At 40.5% G+C, this 21987-nt stretch overlaps 1 protein-coding gene across 7 annotated transcripts in view; it reads left to right on the top strand.

The window, feature by feature from the left end:
- EPB41L4A (erythrocyte membrane protein band 4.1 like 4A) overlaps nucleotides 1–21987 on the top strand; it is a 250929-nt gene that overhangs the window by 169878 nt on the left and 59064 nt on the right. For all 7 annotated transcript variants that reach the window (XM_029942700.1, XM_029942701.1, XM_029942697.1 and 4 more), the window contains 3 exons: nucleotides 1493–1584; nucleotides 2963–3040; nucleotides 8474–8595. In XM_029942700.1, the coding sequence (XP_029798560.1) occupies nucleotides 1493–1584; nucleotides 2963–3040; nucleotides 8474–8595 (292 nt within the window). The remainder of the gene's footprint in view (nucleotides 1–1492; nucleotides 1585–2962; nucleotides 3041–8473; nucleotides 8596–21987) is intronic.

The raw sequence follows: 21987 nt of genomic DNA, 5'->3' as shown, positions 1-21987 counted from the left end.
ACTGCAGTCACCTTCTTTCAAACCCTGTTTGAACTTTCCGGGTCAGTTGAGCCTTGTGCTCTCCTTCCAGCCTCTCTGCCACCATAGCCTCCTGTTCCATTTTGACTCCCCCCACCCGCCACCCCCTCCTTCTTCACACGCATCCTGGTTGTGATTTTATCTTTACCCATTTTGTTCTTTTTCCGGAAACAATCTCTTTTATGCTCTTGAGTGAAGTCATTTGTGTCAGCAGGTGTGGCCTGTCTCTTCAGCTCTGTGTCTGCATGTCTCCTGGCCCACTCGAAGTGTTTAGTCGCCCATTCCATGGGCACCTCAAAGTCAAAATAGCCTGAACTTACTATCCCTTCCCTTGCCATCCAAATGCCCAATTTTTTCTACCTGCTGTATTTCATTAGTTAGCATTCTCCAAACCAGAAACCTGGGAATTGTCTTAAGTTCCTTTCTCCACTTCACAAGGTTTTGGAATTATAGGCAGCCTTGCTGTAACATGCATATATTGGCTCTGTTTTCATCACACCCTTTCATCTTACAAATAAACTTCTAAACTGGGCAGCTTCATTCCAGATGGACTTGGAGGAAATTTCATGCATATAAATGTTCTGTCCTTATTAAAAGGTGGGAAGGATCTTTTTCCATTATTCATCTGCATTGACAATTTTGTGCTTATAAATCCATAGAAATCTCTTTCCGGGGCATTTCTGCATTTGAGGCTTAGGTTTGCTAATTTAGTTTTAGATTAAAAAAAATTATAGAACTTCACAGAATTTGTGGTTTATTATTTTAGTACTTAGATTATCTTTTGTGTGGTTGCGTATTCAGTCACTTAAAAAAGTAAATATCTTGTGCACAATTAGAATGATCTCTAATATTGCCTTTATTTCTCATAGTTATATATAGCTATGTAGCTATTGGATAGTTGAAATTTAATGTGTATCTATTATATACTTTAGATTGGTCATATCATTTAGTTTAATTCACCCAGTAACTGGACATTATTCAGTTTGCTCTGAGGACACCACTGTGGTTGTCCCTCCTCACGTCGGCCCCTCCTGAGACTCTGTAGCCATCATTTTAAATGTGACGTGTACATCCCTGAAAGTAATAGAGTTAATAACTGGGTTTATGGGCATCTCGTTTTTATTGGGGGTTGATTTCCACGCAGTCAGTGTCGTCCGGGTTGGGTTCCCATTTATGATGGAAAAGCTTGCAGTGCTTCCTGGCCCTGCTTATCCATGGTCAGGGGTGACGAAGAAGTAGGTGATGAAGGTGACGGCCCTGTGATTTATGTGGAACGCACATTTTGTAATTTTAATTATTGAAGACGGTTTGAAGGCAGCCGTCCAAAAATAGTTACCAAGAGATAATTATTTTTTTTGTTTATGGGTTAATAATTTCTTGGCTTACTCGAACTTTTGATACCTACAAGGTGGCTGTCATCTGAAGACTATTACAGTCAGTAAATTCATATTCTCTCTCTTTTTTTTTCTCTCAGTGCAACGAAACCTCATTCTTTTTTGAAGCTCGAAGTAAAACTGCTTGCAAGCATCTTTGGAAGTGTAGTGTAGAACATCATACATTTTTCAGGTATGTTAATGTGAAAGTATTGTGCATTGTTTTAAGAAATGAAAAGTGCATTTGTTTTTATAACATGTATTCTTTTTTGTCTATAAGGAGAAATTTAGATGTGTTTCCCTTCTATTAATTTTTCTCAGCCACCTAATTTTCTGAATCATATTAATACACACACAGACACAGATACCTTCTTTGCTCCTACTATAAGAAAGGGTCAAGGACATTTATCTATCACTCTCTCTCTCTCTCTCTGTATATAGAGAGAGAATGCAGCTTTGGTGTTGATGGAAAGTAAATGTTCTGTGGACCTACTAAATAGCCAACTAAGTAGAGGTGTGCAGCAGGCAGTTGGGTGTTCAGGACTTATTGGAAAGACCAGAGCTGACCATGTAAATTTACTAGATATTTAAGGCAAAGGGGACTGGATGTGATCATCAGTGGAAAAAGTGAAGAAAGAGAACAGAAAGCCTAGGACTGAGCTGTGGGACCCTCCCAGCATTTAGAGGTCAGTATAAGAGCCAATGAAGGAGTGTAAGATGGACTAGAGTGTGTGGGAAAATGGAAAATAGAGAGGAAAATGCCATGGTGAATAAGAAGTCAACAATTGCATTGCATGCTCCCAAGATGTCAAGTAAGAGGAGAGTACAGAGTTGACAATGGATTGTAGTGACACTTTGTGTTTCACATCCTTCTGGTATAAAGATAAAGCCAAATCCTGTCAAGTAATATATAAGCTTTATTTTTTGCTTTTAAATTTAAAGCTTCATTCTTAATTCTTCCCCTTATTCCTACTCAATTTACATGGAGCACTTCTCCCCAATTGCATGATGTTGGAGAAGTATTCTTATAAAATGAGCGATGTCCTTTATGGAGTTTATATTAGTTGATGGATGTGGCCCAGCCAGCCTGAAACATCGCCTCTAGTCCAGTGGGGCTGGGCCAGGGAGCTCCACATGGAAGGTGTCTGTTGAAGGTACTCTGGAATGGGAAGTTCTAGAATATAAAGAAGAGTAAAACAGAGCATCAGATCTGTCGTGAAAGCCATGGCATGGGTACATCAATATAGTGACATAGTTCTTAATTTCAGTAGAGAAAGTAAGTTGATTCACAACTGAAGCTTCCAAAGGGCAATGATGTATAAATAAAAGCTTGCAGAAGCTATGAACACTCTGATATTATCCATACATAAAATCCTAGAGAATGGGTGTATTTCAAATGTTAGCTTAAAATAACTGATAATTATTTCCTGCCAGTATGTAGAATAAATAAACTATTTCGACTAGCTATGAAACAGTGTTGCACTGTATTTTTTACGTAGCTTTTGCTCAAGGGTTGTATAAATACCTGTATTTATGAATCCTTATCTGATTTTCTTTTAAAAATGTATTAGGATGCCAGAAAATGAGTCAAATTCATTGTCAAGAAAACTCAGCAAGTTTGGATCCATGAGTTATAAGCGCCGGTACAGGTAAATGGCATTTTTTCTTTGGGGAAGTGTGTGTATGTGTGAATAAACAAATATTTAATTCAGTTGTCCACATACACACAATTTAGAACTTAAATTTCTTTTTTTACTTTTCTGCCAAAGAATTTCAAAAGTGTAACAGTTTACTAAAACTTCCTTGACAAAAACAGCCTGTTTAATGTCTGTATTAGCTATGTTAACTTCAGGGCTTTTAGAATGTAGTAGAGCTTAGGATCTTCAGAAATTCATTTTGATACAATTACCACTTTATTTCTAATGATGTGATTATGAAACAAAGTAGATATCCTGAATTGTAGCTGACTGGTGTTCTTGGAACTAGCCAACCCCTGTTGTAACACCATGTGTACTTATGTTGTGGATCAAATCATGTTTCCTACACCATAAAACCTACCTGTAGTAATGCTAAAATTGTGTCAGTTTTACTGAGCAGTTACTAAGTGCCATGTATTGTGCTAAATGTTTTCCATTTATTGCTTCACTGAATCATTGCTTTCTTCTAAATATTATCCCCCTTAATATGTGAGGAAACTAAGGTTCAGCGACACCACATCACTCTTCAAGTTAACCCAGCCAGGAAGCAGGAAAGTAATCCCTTCCCTGGCAGTCCAACTCCAAAGCCCTTGCTTTTGACCATTAGGCAAATCCTGAGCATGTTGCAGGAAAAACTTGATTGGATCTTTTCCTAATACCTGCCTTAAAAATGAGAACCTTCTATGTTGTGAAAAAGAACTTGTTTTGGTTCAATTCGTTCCTTTAAGTGGCGAGCCTGTGATATGCAAGGCAAAATATTGCATACTAGGTCCCAGAGATACAGAGAACCAGGTCTAACCACTTTTGCCTTCAGAGAACTACAGTGAAGCAGGTCCCAGGCCCTATACAGCCCCAATAGGGTGCCTGAATGCCACTCTAGAAGTGGGACACTGTTCTATCTGTTGCCCTGGAGACCTCACTAAATGAAATTCTTACCCAGGAGACTTAAAGCCAAGTCCGTTGTTGGCAGGACAGTGGTATGCCAGATTTTAGTTCCTCTTTTTTCACCCACTTTTTTTTTTGGTCCTGAATTTGAAACCAGAGATAATCAATAAAAGAGTGATTAATAGTAAATGCTCAGTGTGTTTATCTTTATATAGTATTCACTTGGACTATTTGCTCATTTGATTACTGAAACTTAACTGTTATTGTATTAGAGATATTCTTGGTATTTGGATGAAAATATTCATTGAGGGGCACATGGGTGGCTCAGTTAGTTAACACTTCGGCTCAGGTCATGATCTCACAGCTCATGGGTTGAGCCTTGTATTGGGCTCTGTGCTGAAAACTCCGAGCTTGCTTCAGATTCTGTGTCTGTCTCTCTCTGCCCTTCCTAGGCCACACTCTCTCTCTCTCTCTCTCAAAAAAAAACCAACATTTTTATAGTCAAGAAATAGAAAATATTCATTGATATCTAAAAATTTAACCTTCAGGTTACCAAGGTTCTTCCTTAGATAGTGATGGAATTATCAGAAATTTAAGGAAAGAGTATTTACTTTTGTATTGAGAAGAAGAGCTCATAGTATTTGGGCTATTTTTCCAGTTGGGGCATAAACATTTTGAGGTTTGTAGAGAGAATGTGTAAATCTATCTCCTTGTCACTGAAATAAAGCTAGTGAAAAAGCATCTGTCAGTGTTCATGCTATTAAAATTGTAATTATGCCATTTAACATATGCTGCAGTTGGTTTCCACAAACTTACCCATACCTGATTTCTCAAATTTATTGAAATGCAAATGTTGTGGCTACTGGGAATTATTATTAGGGAGTTATTGGATTTTGCATATTAAATATCATTTCTTCCAAGAAAGTAATTAAAGGTAACCTTTGCAGAATTGGAAGCTCCACTAAATCTGTTCTAATTTTGTGGATGGTATTAACTCCCTAGTAAGTCATAGTGAAACGCAAATCTCCGTGTCTGTGTGTGGGAAGCATTAACATTACCATATCCCCGGAAGAAAGACGTTTCATCCCAAGGCCCAGAGCTAGGCTCTGGCCGAGGTGGGGCTCTGACTGCTGGGTGGGCGCCAGCATGTGGACTCTGTTGATTGTCAAAGTGGAAAAACAACCAGCCTTTAACAAACATCATATGCTTACTCCTTTCTTGAGATGTTCTGGAGACTCCAGGGGATAGGGGCAGAGTCCTGGGAACACAGGCAGCCCCTCCTTCACCCTTCCGGCTTTTGGAGCCTGGGGGATAAGGGACAGCAGAACAGGTGGCTGTGGTTTGTGAGTGTGGCTGTCTGCCTGGTTTGTGTGTACAATTGTGTGTATCTTTCTGGTGGGGTGTGTGCAACAGAAGAAGAGTTCTTGTCTTTACTCTCTTTCCTGCATCTTGGGGTTGCAGAATACCAAGAAGATTCCAACATCTCTTAGAAAAATGAATTACCAAGAAGGAAAATTTTGACATTTGTAGTGATAGGTGACTGCCAGTCATTTCAAAAGTTCTAAATGTGTGGGAAAACGGAGCTGAAATCAGACAGTCTAGTTCTTTTGTTGTTGTTTTATTATCCATAGCAATAATTTGAAATAGACACTGATCAAGTATTTTGTGGTTCACTGATACCTCTTTCTCTGAGCCCATCAGAAATGCTCGCATAGGACTAGAGTGTGTGTACCAGAGTGTGCGGAGGCAGGAAAGTGGGTGATGATAGGGAAAAAGCTCTTTTGGGTTACTCTGGAGAGCCACTGGACATGCATCGGAACTCTTGTTTTTCACACTGTAAATCTCTCTTTTCATCAAGTACTTTCTGCTGCAAGGAAATAGTAAGAATACCACACGAATATTTCTGCTAGGAAGTAGTCTGAATAAGCAGAAATACACACACACACACACACACACACACACACACACACACATATACATATATATAAACCTTAAATGTACATGTATACATATATACACACATATACATATATACATATGTATATTTAAGGTTTATTTATCTTGAGAGAGAGAGAGAGTGCACGCAAGCAGAGGCGGGACAGAGAGGGGGAGAGAGAGAATCCCAGGCAGGCTCCAGATGGTCAGTTCAGAGTCCAAAGAGGATCTTGAACACATGAACCATGAGATCATGACCTGAGCCAGTCACGAGTTGGACTCTCAATTGATTGTACCACCCAGGTGCCCCAAGTAGAAATATATTTTAATTTTTTGGTCGGGGGGGAGCGTGTCTGGGTGGCTCAGTTGGCTAAGCATCTGACTTTGGCTCAGGTCATGATCTCACAGTTTACAGGTTCAAGCCCCGCATCAGGCTCTGTGGTAACAGCTTGGAGCCTGGAGCCTGCTTCCGATTCTGTGTCTCCCTCCCTCTCTGCCCCTCCCCTGCTTATGCTCTGTCTCTCAAAAATAAGTAAACATTAAGCAAAAGAAATTTATTTTAAATGAGGAAAAGGGGGCTCCAAGAGATTTTAAAAAGAATCTGCTGAAGACCACACAATTATCGCAGAGCTATATTTTAAACTGAGCTTGTGGGGCACCTGAGTGGCTCCGTCAGTTAAGTGTCCGACTTAGGCTCAGGTCATGATCTCACAGCTCCTGGTCGAGCCCTGCGTCAAGCTCTGTGCTGACAGTCGCAGCCTGGCGCCTACTTCAGATTCTGTCTCCCTTTCTCTCTGTCCCTCCCATGCCTGTGCTCTATGTGTGTGTCTCTCTCTCAAAAATGAATAAACATTAAAAAAATTTTTTAAATTTAAACAAACAAACAAACGCACAAACTGAGCTTGTAACTTCAAAGCAGTTGGTTCAGTGTTCTGCCCTTTCTCTCAGGCTGCCAGGCTTTCACAACAACCAGCTGGAGGTCAGAAAGCTCAGTCCAGCCCTGAGCCCTGTGCAGGCTGTGGCCGATCAGTCTATGTTTCTGGACCTTAGTTTTATTAATTGTGTAATATGATTTCCTCATTTCTTCTTTGTTCCTGAGAGGGAAGCCATGAGGAGAAATTGAATGATAAAATAAAATCTCATTGTGAAATGCCACAGTGGGTCCACATACTGAGTTGTATTTTCAGGGCAAATATTTTTTCCTCTCAGCAATGAAGTATACAGTATCCAAGTCTTTGTGATAATAAAGTCTGTTGTAAGTAGCTCTTATCTTTATACTTCAAACCACTTATAAAAATGGAATTCTGCTCTTTTATGGAATTTTGGTTTTTAGCTTTCCGGGAGTGACTTGTTGCTATTTGTGCTGCCTTATGTACTAACTTCTAAAAAATGTTAAATTTCAAGTAAAAGAAAACCTGTCACAGGTTTTCTCTCATCCTCTCTGCCTTGTTCCCATCAACATTGAACATGAGGGCCACTCACAGATGGAAACTGCCATGGTAGCTCGTGTCAAGTGGTGTCCTCAGCTAGCCTGATGGGCAGCCACTTTGATGAATGTTTCAGGCATCTTTTTATTTCTGATAAAGGTAGATGGGGGAGTAAAAAGGAGAACTTTCACAGAAGTGTGCAGGAGGTGAATTTTGCTTGTATAAGTCTCATCTCTTTTGGGGAGAGATTTGCTAATATTTATTCTGTAAATGTAGGAGGAATAAAATTTGGAGCCATGAAATGGCCTTTTTCCTCCCATACGTGGGTTCTTTTTGTGATGAATCCAACTAGACGTACAAAAATGCATTTTTCCTATACCTAAATGATATTTTCCTCTGTGAAAGTCAGAGTCATTCATGGGCTCAAATTCAGCGGCTGTGGAATAATTTTTCAGTAAGGTGAATGTTCACTGAAATCCAGCAAACAAAATCACACAAATCCTGAAGAAAATTATTTGAAGGTTAGTCCATTGCCAGGGATAGCTCACCATCTTGCACCCTCAGACTCTTTAGAGAAGAGCACTTTGTGCGGGATTTTCGCTTGCTTTAAATCTTTCTGGGCATTCGATCTGGCACAGGTGAGGTGAGCATAACAAATAGTTGTGCCACGGTAGGTAGGGTTCAGGGTAAAATCATGCCAAGTGGTCCTGTGGGGCATGCTTTCCAACTTGCTGTATAAGTAAGTGCAACCCAGGGACGTGTTGATTCATGTAGAATTGTTGCTATTGTATAATTTAGCCCAACGTGATTTATTACTTATTTGTAGAGCTGGAAGACCATCAGCATCCTCTATTTTTAGCTCATCATTCTACTTACGTCTAAACCTAACCCCTTTAATAAATTTCTCCCTCTGGAAGATCATCCTTCTATCTAACCTCAGACTCTCATATTAGAATTTAATATTACTGCCTTGGTCATTGAAATGAGAACCAATTGAAAACCCTTATATACTTAGGGCCTGCATGGCTCTGTGCTGTTTTTCTTCTCTGCATACTTTGTATATATTGTGAATGAGCTGTGGTTTAATTTTGTGGCTGTGTGGTTTTATCTGTGTTAACCAAAATATTGCATTTCCAAGTGGCAGGACAGCATTGCAAATGAATCGAGATCTTTCTATTCAACTTCCTCGGCCAGATCAAAATGTGGCAAGAAGTCGAAGCAAGACTTACCCAAAGAGAATAGCACAAACACAGCCGGCTGGTGAGTCACTGATAAGACTTTGCATTTCCTTTTAGGGCGGTGGTGTAAGATATGCTCAGGTGGTGACGATAGCCTTGTAGTTTCTTCTGTTGTTAAGTAGGCGTCTCAATTTGACCCTGAAAATGTCCAAGCAATTAGAAATTACAAAGAAGTAGACCAGCAGTCAACTTGCATCGCCACTATCTGCTTAATGACTATGTTTTCTTTTTGAAGAGATTAAATAAGATCCCAATTGAGTAATTTCTTAATTTGATATATCTGAGATTGGAACTGAAACTTCTGGCAAAAGTTCTTTAAAAAAAGGGACAGTATTGATAGAACTTAATCTATACAGAATTCAGTTGGATTTTTGTTATTGTTGGTCTTTTATTGTGAAATATATGTGTAGACAAGTGTTTACAATGGACATACATACATGCATACATATGTACACTTGCACAAAATTTAATATAGCCTGTAGTCCCAAGGTCCCTCCTTTTGGCCTGATTGTTATTTCCTTAATTTTTGGTAGAATTTTAATACTGTACGGCCTTCCCCAAACGAGTTTATTTTCCCTATTTTTAACATAATTTCTATGAGTGAATCATATTATATGTTGTGTGTGTCTTCTATCAGTGCTGTGTGTAGTGTGTACTAAAGTGCATTCATTTTTCTTGCTGTGAGTACTCCATGTTCTGATAGTTTCTTTATCCATTCTGTTATTGACGAACAACTAGGTTATTCAGATTTTTGTTTTAAATGAAGACTACTGTAATAAAACTACCTGATCAGTTTTAATCCACATTCAGTGCTCAGAACTCACAGAATTGTACTGAAAAGTGTCATTGCTGAGTTTGGTTTATGTCCTACTTATAGGTCCCCCTGGTCTAACATGCTCCGTGGACTTTTCTCATATTGTTGCACTTGAGTCTCACCATAGCCCTGTGAGGTAGGGCAAGGCAAAGAGTATGCTCCCATTTTACAGATGAGGAAGACATGCTTCCAGCAGCTAGAGAAGTGTGGGGCTGAGATAAGAGCCTAGGTGACTTGGTTTTTGTTTTTACCATATTGTGGCAGGCGAGGGGAGTTTTTAACAACAGTAATTTCTCTCTGAACATTGCATGACAACTGACATAGCATTATGACATCCGTTGTTTTCTTGAATCCTTATGTCAAGCCTCTGAGAAAAGCGTTCTGCTCTGTTGCTTCTGGTGTGAGAATGTCACTGACTTACTGTTTTGAGGTCCAATTAAATCTGAGTGTAGGTTCGCCCCATCACTGAGCCAGGAGGGAATTAAATTCTTCCTGTTGGTTCTGCAGTGGCATGAATTAACTTTGCAGTAGGTTACTTTGCCACGTAATGTCTTATCGTTATCCCTGTTTGGCTGATGAGGAAACTTAAGATTTAAAAAGGCACATTTGTCCAAGATTATATCATACATAGGTAACTTAGGATAAAAATTCTAGCTATTTAATATATTTATCTTAATAATTTGTATTTACCTTTGCATACGAGCAGTCTGAAATTCTACTTGGATCAAATACAGTGTGGTATAATTAATGAGCAAACTTTCAAACCTATGCTGTTTCTGAATTGCAGTGCCTTATGAAATTAGTGAGACCAACTGAGACTATCAAAAGCAAGCCTTGCTTCAAATCACCATCGCATTGTACTCGAGATGCAGAATCACACATGCTTTGTGCACAAACCTGCTCCCTTGCTCCTTTTCTTCTCATATGCTCTTATAAAGATCACTGCCTCTGTGGCACATTTTTTTTAATGTTTTTTATTTATTTTTGAGAGAGAGAGACAGCATGAGCGGGGGAGGGTCAGAGAGAGAAGGAGTCACAGGATCTGAAGACAGGCTCCAGGGTCTGAGCTAGCTGTCAGCACAGAGCCTGACGTGGGGCTCCAACCCACAAACCGCTGGATCCTCAACCGACTGAGCCACCCAGACGCCCCACCTCTGTGGCACATTTTATGTATGTGTGGGTGTGTGGCTCTCCTTGGAAGCCCAAATACTGCAGCTGGTTAATTTAGGAACAAAACTTTTTGATTTTATTTTTGTTTTTCTCTTGGTTTATGCAGAGAACAACCCCAGGGAATGATTTTGAACTTTCACAGCCCCACTCATCTTGTGTTGTATTAAAACACACTCTCTGTTTGTAGGGGATAAGGGTGTGGTTAATGTACCACCCAGGCTTTTCAAGGACAGCCTCTCAGCATCTGGGAGATCTTTTTAAAATGCAGCATGTTAAACATTTATTATTATAAATGCCTGCCTGGGTCCATTGGTAGACCATGTGACTCTTGATCTAAGGGTCTTGAGTTCAAGCCCCATGTTGAGTGTAGAGATTGCTTAAAAATACATACATAAATACACATTTGTTTTAGAAAAGTTAAGAAACTTAGAAACTTTCCTCCCAAAAGAAAATTTTTCATATTCATTTCTATTCTCCTAGTAGTTAACACTTATTATATAGCCTTCAAGTTGTTTGTATATCTTTTCTGCAAAAGCAATATAGTAATCTTTTAGAATCTTTTTCTTATTTAATAATATGTCACAGATAAGTTTTAATAAGTTTCAAAATGTTCTTAGCACCTTTTTAGCATCTATATAATTTTCTCTTACACAGATGTACACACACATAATTTATTCAACTAATCTTTAGTTCTTAGATATTTTAAGCTGTTTGAAAATTTGAAGACTATAAATATAACTAAAGTGAATCTCCTTGGAGTGATAGCTTTAAACATTCATGCTAATTTATTACATGTATTTTAAACAATGGTACATTTTAACCATTTTTAATATAAAAAGGATTAAGTAATGCTGTGTTTAGAAACTAAGTCAGCCTTTGCTGTGTACACATTTCACTTTGATTTTGAATTACTTTTAGTCTGACTTTTCAAGCCTGGATTCCACAAAACTGCGATGTGTTCTGGGATCCAGAGATGGACCCTTCCTTTGATGGTGTGACTGTCCTGGGTGGAGAAGGAGCACTTTCACAAATGCCTATGATGAAGTGTCATAGTGGCTGTCACACACATGGGGAGAATGTGGTGGAGGCAGCGATTAATGTTGCTTTGCTTTCTCCACTCTTCCATTTTCCTTTTTTCTAATTCAAATGTGCTCTACTGTGAGCCTCAGTTGAATCCAGCTGGTGGTGACCCAGGCTCAGCCATGCCCTACTTCTCAGGTCATGGTGGGGTCAGACTTGGAGCAGAATATTTGAAGAGGGTCTTCTTGTCTTCACCTACATTAGTCACTGCTGTGCTCCTTGTCCCAGCCCACCAGGCCCCAAGACAGCCCAGCTCTGTGCACAGCTGGGCTGGGATGTGTGGATGAGAGGGAGGGGTCTCGGGAGCTCCTGAGAGCCCGCTGTGCTTAGGGTCAGGCCTGTGCAGACACCTCACTGTAAGTCCTCCGTAGTGTTTCTGCTGCCTGGAGGAGGGGAGGGATGCCTCAGAGAGTGGCCTGCAGGTCAGTAGGTTGCCCTAGCCCTCTGGCCTCTGTCCCCTTCCCCGCCATCACAGGCAGTTTCTCCAGCCCTGTCCCTTCTTCCTCCCACACCCCCAGCTTGCTGGGAGCAGCCCCTTCCCTCCCTATTCCGGAGGCCCATTCACGGGTGGCTGGGCAGGAAAGGAACAATAGCTCTTGTCTTTTTTTAAATTACTTTTCACTGACCAAAGGGAAACAAAAATACTACTTAACTAAATTACACTGCCACACTTACTTAAATTTTCATTTACAAATTTTGACCGTTAAAATGGCAGAAAGCTGATTTTGAGACATAGAAGTTAATTAGATTTTACTGTATTTGGCAAAAAGGAATTACGGTTTATTTATTTATTTAAAATCTTAATTTTTTAAGTGATCTATACACCCAAGGTGGGGCTTGAACTCGAGATCCTAAGATCAAGAGCCAGATGCTCTACCAACTAAGCCAGCCAGGCGTGCCTGGAGTTATGGTTTATTTTTTTTTATTTTTTTTTTATACCTATTTGAAAAAAAAATTTTTTTAATGTTCTTATTTATTTTTGATACAGAGAGAGACAGAGCATGAGAGAGGGAGGGGCAGAGAGAGAAGGAGACACAGAATCTGAAGCAGGCTCCAGGCTCTGAGCTGGCTGTCAGCACAGAGCCTGACGCAGGGCTCGAACCCACGAACGTGAGATCTGACCTGAGCCGAAGCCGGAGGCTTAACCGACTGAGCCACCCAGGCGCCCCTGGAGTTATGGTTTAATAGAAGATAGATTTTCTTTTTCTACTCTAAACAGGCCAGCTATTAATTTTCATAGATTAAATACTGCTGATATTCTCCCTAAAACAGAAATTTAGAACTACAGTTCCAGGAATTATTGGCATAGATTCTCACCTCATTTAACATTTATATATAATAATAAAAAAAACTAATTGTGATAGGAGGCTTTCAGTTTTTGTTAGTTTATAACATTAATTGATAGTGCATGATTGGTGACTATAGAAAACATTCCTTTATTTAAGTTAAAATAATTTAGACAAACTCAGTGACTACTTCCCTTAACTTGCACCTCAGTTGTCTGGAAATTTTAGACACTTTTTTTCCCACCTCTCAGTCACAAATAATAAATGCCCTGGTAGCTAAAAAGCCATTGTGTTTAGAATCCTCCAAGAATAGGCCTTGGCACCTCTATGAGGAAGTGCATTCCAGAGTCAAGAGCCCTGCACCCAGCCCACCTGCTGCCCCGCCCCGAGGAGCCCAGAGCCAGGGCAGGCGGCCAGGGCTTTCCTGCAGATCCCCATGGCCTCAGACAGAGCTTGTGGGCAAAGCAGGAGGCGAGAGGGCAGGAAGGAAAAGTGCGTATTTGTACAGCCCTTTCTCTGACAGGGTCTTGGCAGCCCACATAGGTTGGTTCCCATCAGAAGAGAATCAGCTTCAAGGAGGCAGTACAGACAGAATATCTAGCTATAATTCATAATTAGCTGTAAGAAAAGTATTGGGTGAAGCCATTTGCAATGGATAAACAATGCTGTGATTGTCTGGTACGGCATTGTCGGTTCTTAACGACACCACACTGATGAACAAAAATAAATAGTTACAGTGTAGCCTTCAGACGACTGAAAAGCAAGATCTGGTGACATTTTGGCATTCCCACTCAACATCTGTGGGAAACACTGCAAACACAATGCCTGGGGGTGAGGAAAATGACTTCTGCACGAGGTTGGTTTGTGCTGGTCTGCAAGCAGATAGCTACTGCTCAGGCCAAGCCACTTGTTTCTGTGCAGGGGGGTGGACCCAGTGTTGCCAAATACTCCCAGTGTTTTAAGGGAAGCATAATATGTGAGTATTTATGTAAACTTTCCAGAATTTTGAATAGTGGCAATTTCATTTTAAAGAAAGTCTCCTGTGTGCTAAGTTGGAACCTTCCTGAGGGCCACACGTGATGTGTGGACTGCCTCTTTGGAACCTCTAATTGACAGCTGGTGTGCTGTCACTGTGGGTTTCCCTACCATCCCCTGTGGGCATCACTAAATCAGACTCAACACTCCATGACTCCCAGCACAAGCAAGGAGTTGTTAGTAGGTAACTTGGCCAACACCAGAGGATGGTGGGTGCCGCACAGCTCCGGCCTTTGCGGTAAATGATTTACACATGAGTAGCTGACCAGCATCTGTTGGTGACCTGAGGTGGGTGCAGCCCAGAGCAGGAGAGATGGAGAAGTGCTTTAATACAGTGAAGAACAAGTTCAGTTGATACAGTATATAGCTCTGGGCTGTTGGAAAATAGTAATGTCAAGAAAGTGATAATCATTTATTAGGTACTTCCTTTGATTAGCACATTGTGTGAGATGTGGCATCAGCAGAAGCCCAGCTTGGCTTATGGCAGCCAGAAATGTATTTTTAAAGTTTTGTTGTTGTTGTTTTGTTGGTGGTGTTATTTTTATTTTTGAGAGAGAGAGAGGGAGTGCAAGCAGGGAAGGGGCAGAGAGAGAGAGGGAAACACGGAATCTGAAGCAGGTTCCAGGCTCTGAGCCGTCAGCACATAGCCCCACATGGAGCTCAAACTCATAAACTGCGAGATCATGACCTGAGCTGAGGCCAGGTCATGATCTGGACCCCCAAGCCCCTGTTTTTGATTTTTTTTTTTTAAGTAGATGAAATGTGAGCTGTATGAGTAGAAACCAATGTGAGACTGCAGCAGTGTGGTCTGGTGAGCTACAATAATAAATCTGGGTGCAACCTCTGCAGTCCATTTCCTAACCCTGCTGCGTTATGAAGACAGTTATGAGCCAGAGTCTCAATTTCTTTGTCAATGAGAATATTACTCCCTGCCTCACAGGTTGTTCTCGGGGTGTTGTGTCTGAAATGGGCAGAGCGTAGTGTTGGGACATGTAGGGGTTGGTATATGTGGGTTTTCCTCTACAAAAGCAAAGGAGCTCTTTCTCAACACAGTGTGGACCAGTCTGTGAGTCCACTTGTCAGTCTGTGAATTTATTTACCATATAGCATCAATCTCACAAACAAAGGATAATACGATTATAAGGAGGAGGTGTGGCCTTTTGAGGGTGATGGGTGGAGAGAGTTGTTGAAGTACAGTGATTGGGGCTTCAGAAATTATGTACCCTTTATGCCAGAGGATTTGATATAAACAGGGTGTAAGGAAAGTGGGCAAGTCACAGTGCCAGCTGAGAGTAGGTTTTTCTGTCTTGCCTGCTTACAGATCTCTGTGTACCCCAGGGCAGCTGTTGGTGGCAATATTATCAGCTCCAGAGATGGGGGTTGTCTTGGTTATTGTGTACCTACTTCTCCGAATAGCCAGTTTTCTTCTCTGATTCTGTGGGTTATTGAATTGGGAACAAACTCCTTACAATGAATTCATAATAATGATCAATTTGTATGATAGTTTTAGAATTCAGGTAATCATTTCATCTTCTATGTTAACGTGGTTTCTCCTATTTGAAGAAATTAGTTTGTAGGCCCTCCCAAGTGCATTTTTCATGTCAAGCAGACAGTGGAAACAGATGACAAGCTCAGAGAGGGAAGCAGAGTTGTTGAAGAAAACAGAATTCAGGGCCCTGGATCTGGCATTTTGCAAGTCCCAAACTCAGTATGTTATTAGATCAGCTAATTTACTGATACAACATGAGGAAGCCTGTTGCTGTGTTTGTTATTACAGAGACTGGAAAATACCTAAATATCCATTAGTAGGAACTGGCCTAATAAAAGAATACTTGTGTATCTGCTGGAAATACCATGTCCCTTTTACAAGAAATCTGAGGGCAGGATTTGAATTCGTATTGGCCTAATTTTGTAATCCTACATAGTCTTCCACAAAAGGCCAGGTTCCCGGAGGAGCTCTGCAGGGAGAGGAATGTTAATAACCAGCAGTCATTGAGCACCACTGTACACTAGGCACCCTACAGATAGTATCTCACTCATTTCTTTTATTTATTAAAAAATTTTTTTGTTTGTTTATGAGAGAGAGCATGCAAGTGAGTAAGGGACAGAAAGAGAGAATCCCAAAAGGTACAGAGAGAGAGGGAGAGAGAGTGTGGAGCTCGGAGTGGACCTAGGCTCACTCGATACAGGGCTTGACCTCACAAACCGTGAGACATGACCTGAGCTGAAGTTGAACGCTTAACTGACTGAGCCACCCAGGCACCCCATCACCGATTTCTTTTAAAAGATGCTGTGAGGGGCACCTGGGTGGCTCAGTCAGTTAAGCGTCCGGCTTCGGCTCAGGTCATGATCTCGCAGTTTGTGGGTTCGAGCCCCACATCGGGCTCTGTGCTGGCGGCTAGCTCAGAGCCTGGAGCCTGTTTCAGATTATGTGTCTCCCTCTCTCTCTGACTCTCCCCTGCTCACACTGTCTTTCTCTGGCTCTCAAAAATAAATTTAAAAAAACCCATAAAACAAAGCAAAAACAGAAAAGATGCTGTGACTCATAATGGGCAGGTGACAAGATGGAGGCTGGGACTTGTCAAGGGTCTCAGAGCTGGAATTAGAACCCAGGTCAATGTAGAGAGGAAAAATACAAAGTGCTAAATTTTTGCTGACAGAGAGTGATCTCTAGGATATAGTGTAAGCAAGGAAAAAAAGTAGGGGATTAGAGCAGCAGCATAAAATATGGTCCCATTATATAAAAGTATGTATGTACATACATATATGCTTGTTGACAGAATACATAAGAAACCAGTATTGGGGCGCCTGGGTGGCTCAGTTGGTTAAGCTTCTGACTTCAGCTCAGGCAGGTCATGATCTCACAGTCTGTGGGTTCAAACCCCACATCAGGCTGTGTGCTGACAGCTTAGAGCCTGATGCTTTGGATTCTATGTCTTCCTCTCTCTGCTTCCCTCCCCTGCCCCCGTCTCTCTTGTTCTCAAAAATAAATAAACATTCAAAAAGAAAAGAAACTAGTAATCAGCGGCTCTGGAAAGGGTTTCTGAAAGACTGGGGATCAGTAGTGGGAGACGGTGTTTTCACTATATATTCTTTAATAACATTTTCATTTTTATGTTTGCATTATGTTGTACTTTACAAAAAGCTCTACAGATAATTGTCATGAATGCTTTGAGTTCACAAAGTGATTTCAAATGCACATTCAGGTTTCTAATAGAGTTTTGAAAAGCTTAGAGGGGGATACTGATAGCTATGCTAGGAAACATGCATCATCATTTATGGAACAAGTAACAGTACAAGGCTGATCCTACAAAATTCGAATGTTAGGAATTTCCACTATGTTGTAACAGATACAACCCAAATCTTTAAGCCAAGGAACATAAGACCCATCCATATCTGTACATTTTAATAGAAGATTGTGTTATAGGCCATTAAGTCAGAGCATACTTGGTTTCAAAGGAGGAGAGCTGATAGGAAGGTCCAGAGTCCTTGGATGAGATGAAGTGTAAGACAGTCACTTTGTGTTGTACATGAGGAAAAGTGGGTCCAAAGAGGTGAAATGATTTGTTAGTGCCGCATGTTCTGGAATCTGGAGGGTATCTGGATGAGAAGAATCACTAGGCACTCTGAGGAATGTCTGGAAGAACACAGTGGCACCTTCCTGGGCACCTGATGGGCATTGTGGAGTATTTGCTTGTCCTGTGGGGGTCAGCAGAAGACAGGAAGGGAAGAAATTAGTATGAATTATCATACAAGAGAATTAGAAGAAGGCATTCTGACCAGGAGTGTTATGTGGCTGGTTTTGGAGGTGATTTCTAGAAAATTTAACAGTGTTAACTTTGTTTTAGAGGGTGTGTGGTTGTGACAGTCGTTCTTCAAGGTAACAAATCGGAATTAGCTGATCAGTCTACTAAATAATGATCTAGCTCTGTGATTCCTGCTTCTTTCTGACCTGGACTGGAAGAATTCCTGCTGAGAGAGCCTTGGATTATCTCTTAGCTGATGCCTGAGGCAGCTGCATCGAGAAGTCACGCGGTACAGTAGGAGGGAGAAAAACAGTTGTACCCAACTTGAGTAAATTTGAATTCCTGGTATAACTTGGCTGTGACTTATAACCATCATTCCATATTCTTATCTTTCATCTCATTATCTATAAAATAAAGGAATTGGGTACAAAATCACTAAAGATCCCTCTTCTTCCTAAACTTCTTTCTTCACTCTGGCATCTCTGCATTGTGTTAAAAGGACCAAATATGAAAAAGGATTTTGGAAATCTTTTTTAAAGTATTTTTAAATTTAATTATCATTTCAGAAGCCTATTAGATATGGAAAGTATCTTCCCAGATCACAAAATACATTTTTCTCATTGGAAATATATAATGTTGTTGTATACTTTTATATACAAAAAGTATAGCTGGTTCTTTAAAACTTAAGTTCAAATGAAATTCTTATTGACAAACTGAAATTATTTGCAACAAGCAGTGCCTTATTACAGCTTTTTAAGCTTTTTTTTCTTTAATCTGAATTGACTAGATGAATCTGAATTTTACCTCTTTGGTTAACTCATGGTTAGAAATTAGTGCTATCTTCTGTTGGTACGAATATAAACTGGTGCAGCCACTCTGGAGGACAGTATGGAGGTTCCTCAGAAAGTTAAAAATAGAAATACCCTATGAGCCAGTAATTGCACTACTAGGTGTTTACACAGAGGATCCAAATACAGATTCAAAGGAATACATGCACCATAGCATGAGGCCTGATAGCAGTATTATCAACCACAGCCAAGCTATGGAGAGAGCCCAAATGTCTGTCGACTGATGAATGGATAAAGAAGATGTGTACACACACACACACACACACACACACACACACACACACAGGAATATCACTCAGCCATCAAAAAGAATGACATCTTACCACTTGCAACAACGTGGATGGAGCTAGAGTGTATTACACTAAGCAACATAAGTTAGAGAAAGATAATCATATGATTGCACTCATTTGTGGAATTTAAAAAACAAAGCAGATGAATATATGAGAGGAAATTTAAAAAAAAGAGAGAGGAAAACAAACCATAAGAGACTCTTAAAGATAGAAAATGACCTGAGGGTTGATGGAGGGACGTGGTGGGAGATGGGCTAGATAGGTGGTGAGTATTGAGGGGGCACTTGTGATGATGGGCACTGGGTGTTGTGTGTAGGCGATGAATCACTGAACTGTACTCCTGAAGCTAATATTGCTCTGTATGTGAGCTAACTAGAATTTAAATACATATTTGAAAGAAAAAAAAAAAGAAATTAGTGATATCTTACCAGGTACACAAAGAGGCGTTTCTGGACAGGTTTTTGCATGGCTTTATCTCTGCCTTTGACTTCTAAGTGAACATAATCAAAGACTAGTCCTTTCGTGAACCTACTTGTCCTTTTAGAAATTAAGGAAGGTTAATTCGTTCCATCTTTACAGTTGTTCGTGGTCACAATTCCTGAGACTCTGCCTTGATTTTACAGCCCATTTAGGTAAATTTTTCTGCTTTTTCACCCATCTTTTTTCATAGATGGAGGTTCAAGGGTATATGTCAACTGTTCAGAATGGTTTTGAGGTAGAACTCTTAGGCAGACAACATCTGAGGATTTCACAGCTTTGTTTTACTCTCAGATTCAGGATTCACAGTGATTTCTCTGTCAGCATCTTCAGACTTTGACAAATCTGGGATTGATTTCTGTATCTGCTTTCCTTACTTATTGGTATCAGTGTGAAAAATGATTGGCATTAGTTCCTGGAGTTCAGGGTTATTTGGGTTGGTGTAGGGAAAGCAGGGGGAGTGAGGCAAAAAGAACCCACCTTTCCTGCCAAGCAGGTGTCCTTGTTGGCACTTTGAACAATGCACTTTGTGGATCTTGGAACCAAGTGTCCTGAGGGGTGACAGGAAATCCCTCTGTAACAATGGCCTTGCCCCTCCCCTCTCTCCTGGGGTGAGCACGGGGCACCTGAGGAAACCACCCAGTTTCCTTCTCCAGAGAAGCTGGAATTGGAGCCCAGAAGATGAGTCAGTCAGCGGTGGAGAGCCACCCTTTTTGGGGCTACTGTTAGTTACAATCCAGGTACTAGGCATACTGATGAACAGAGAAGTGGGTTTGCAGAGAAAGAATGGAGTTGATTCACTGAGAAACACCAAAGGACAGTGCAGTTTTGAGAGGAAAATGAGGGTAGGACACAGGAGCCATGAACTCCACTCTGAGGTCCTGCTGTGTCCTTTAAATTGAATCCCTAATTTGGTCTGGTTTCCTTGCATCTTAACAGTGGATAACATTACTTCTTTGGTAATCCCGTGAGGAAGGTGGGTGATAGTCTCATTTTACTCATGAGGAAACCGATGCCCAGAAACAGTAAGTACTTACTCAAGGTTACACACATCATAAGAGCAGTGTTTGAATCCACGTGTTTGATATCTTAGAGTATATTTGGAAAGCAAATGGAAAATTAAAAAGGTGAAAGGTGTTAGATTGTTTGAAAATATACATCCCTGGCTTTTTCCCACTGTTGCCTGATTTCCTTACTTCTTTAAGTCTACTTGTTTCTGCAGATATTCTTGAGAAGACAGTACATTCCACTCATCTATAGAGGAGCAGTTAGTCCACTTCTAAGTTCTTTGGGACATTTTGGTCAGCAAAGAACCTTGAAGCAGATACTTATTTTCAATCTGTAAAAGATTTAATATATGGCAAGTCTGGTTAGATTTTCTCTAAAATGTTAATATTTCCACTCTTCCTGTGAGTTAAGTTTAGCATTCCATGCATAGCTACCAAAATTAGAAAAGCAAGCAAAACTAAAGACCTACAGTGTATCAAATATCATAGCTCTAGTGAGTTACCATAAATGATACTTATTTTCCCTTTCCCTTGTTTTTCATCAATAATTTGTTGAGCATCTCTTTGGCATAAGACTTGTGATATTGTGGTTTATAGTAAGAAATATGTATTTGGTGTTTATTCCCATTTCTGGCACAGAGCTCCTAAAACCAGTGGAATTTCCTATGTGATAAGAGCGATAGAGGTGAAGGAACATCTTTAGTTATTCATAGCAAGCTTCTTTGAACCAAGGTGGTGAAGTCACTCTTGGGAAAGTCCCTAAGGCTGGGGGCTGGGTGCCAGGGAGCCAACCATAATTAGGGAGTTGGAATTTTCAGCCCCAGCCCCTGACCTCTGGGGAGGAGAGAGGTGCTGGAGATTGAGTTCAATCTCTGATAGCTAACAACTTCATCACTTGTGCCTATGTATTAAAGTCTCCATAAAAACCCAAAGGATGGGAATCTGAGGGATTGGTGAATTCGTGGAGATGCAGTGAGTGGTGCTCAGAGCCCCTTTTTCTTACCTTTCCCTGTGCATCTGGCCATTTTTGGGTTATCTTTTTATAATGAACTGGTGATCTAGTAAATAAACTGTTTCTCTGAGTTCTGAGAATCCCTCTAGCAACTTAATCTGAGGAGGAGGCAATCTTGAGGGAATCAACCCTTAACCTATGGGATCTGACTTTATCTCTAGGTAGACAAGATGAGAACTGAGTTAAATTGCAGGCCACCCAGTCAGTGTCCGTGAGAATTGAATTGTTGGAAAAAACATGCAGTGGAAACTCTTTTCCATGAAGCACGGAAAAAATGAATAAAATCTGGCCCCCGATTTAGAAGAACTTGGTCATATAAATATAATAAAGCAGTTATTTCACACTTATTAAAAACTAAGCACTGTGTTGGACACTTTTTTATTTCATCTTTATTATTATTATTGTTAAAATTTTTTTATCTTAAGGAGACTCCACACCCAGTGCAGAGCCTGACCCTTATGACACCGAGATCAAGAGTCTCATGCTCCACCAACTCAACCAGCCAGGCACCCCAAGCATTTTCTTTAAATTATCTAATCCTATTAAGAAGTAGTTGGTGATACTTCTATTTTATTTATGAGAAACCTGAGGCCCAGACAGGTTTAATAACTTGTCTACAATCACACAGTGGGTAAATTGGCAGAGCTAA

Source organism: Suricata suricatta, chromosome 6 (genome assembly GCF_006229205.1).
Source record: "Suricata suricatta isolate VVHF042 chromosome 6, meerkat_22Aug2017_6uvM2_HiC, whole genome shotgun sequence".
In the NCBI taxonomy this organism is placed as follows: domain Eukaryota; kingdom Metazoa; phylum Chordata; class Mammalia; order Carnivora; family Herpestidae; genus Suricata; species Suricata suricatta.
Note: the sequence above shows the minus strand (reverse complement) of the source record. Positions and strands in the feature narration are given on the sequence as shown.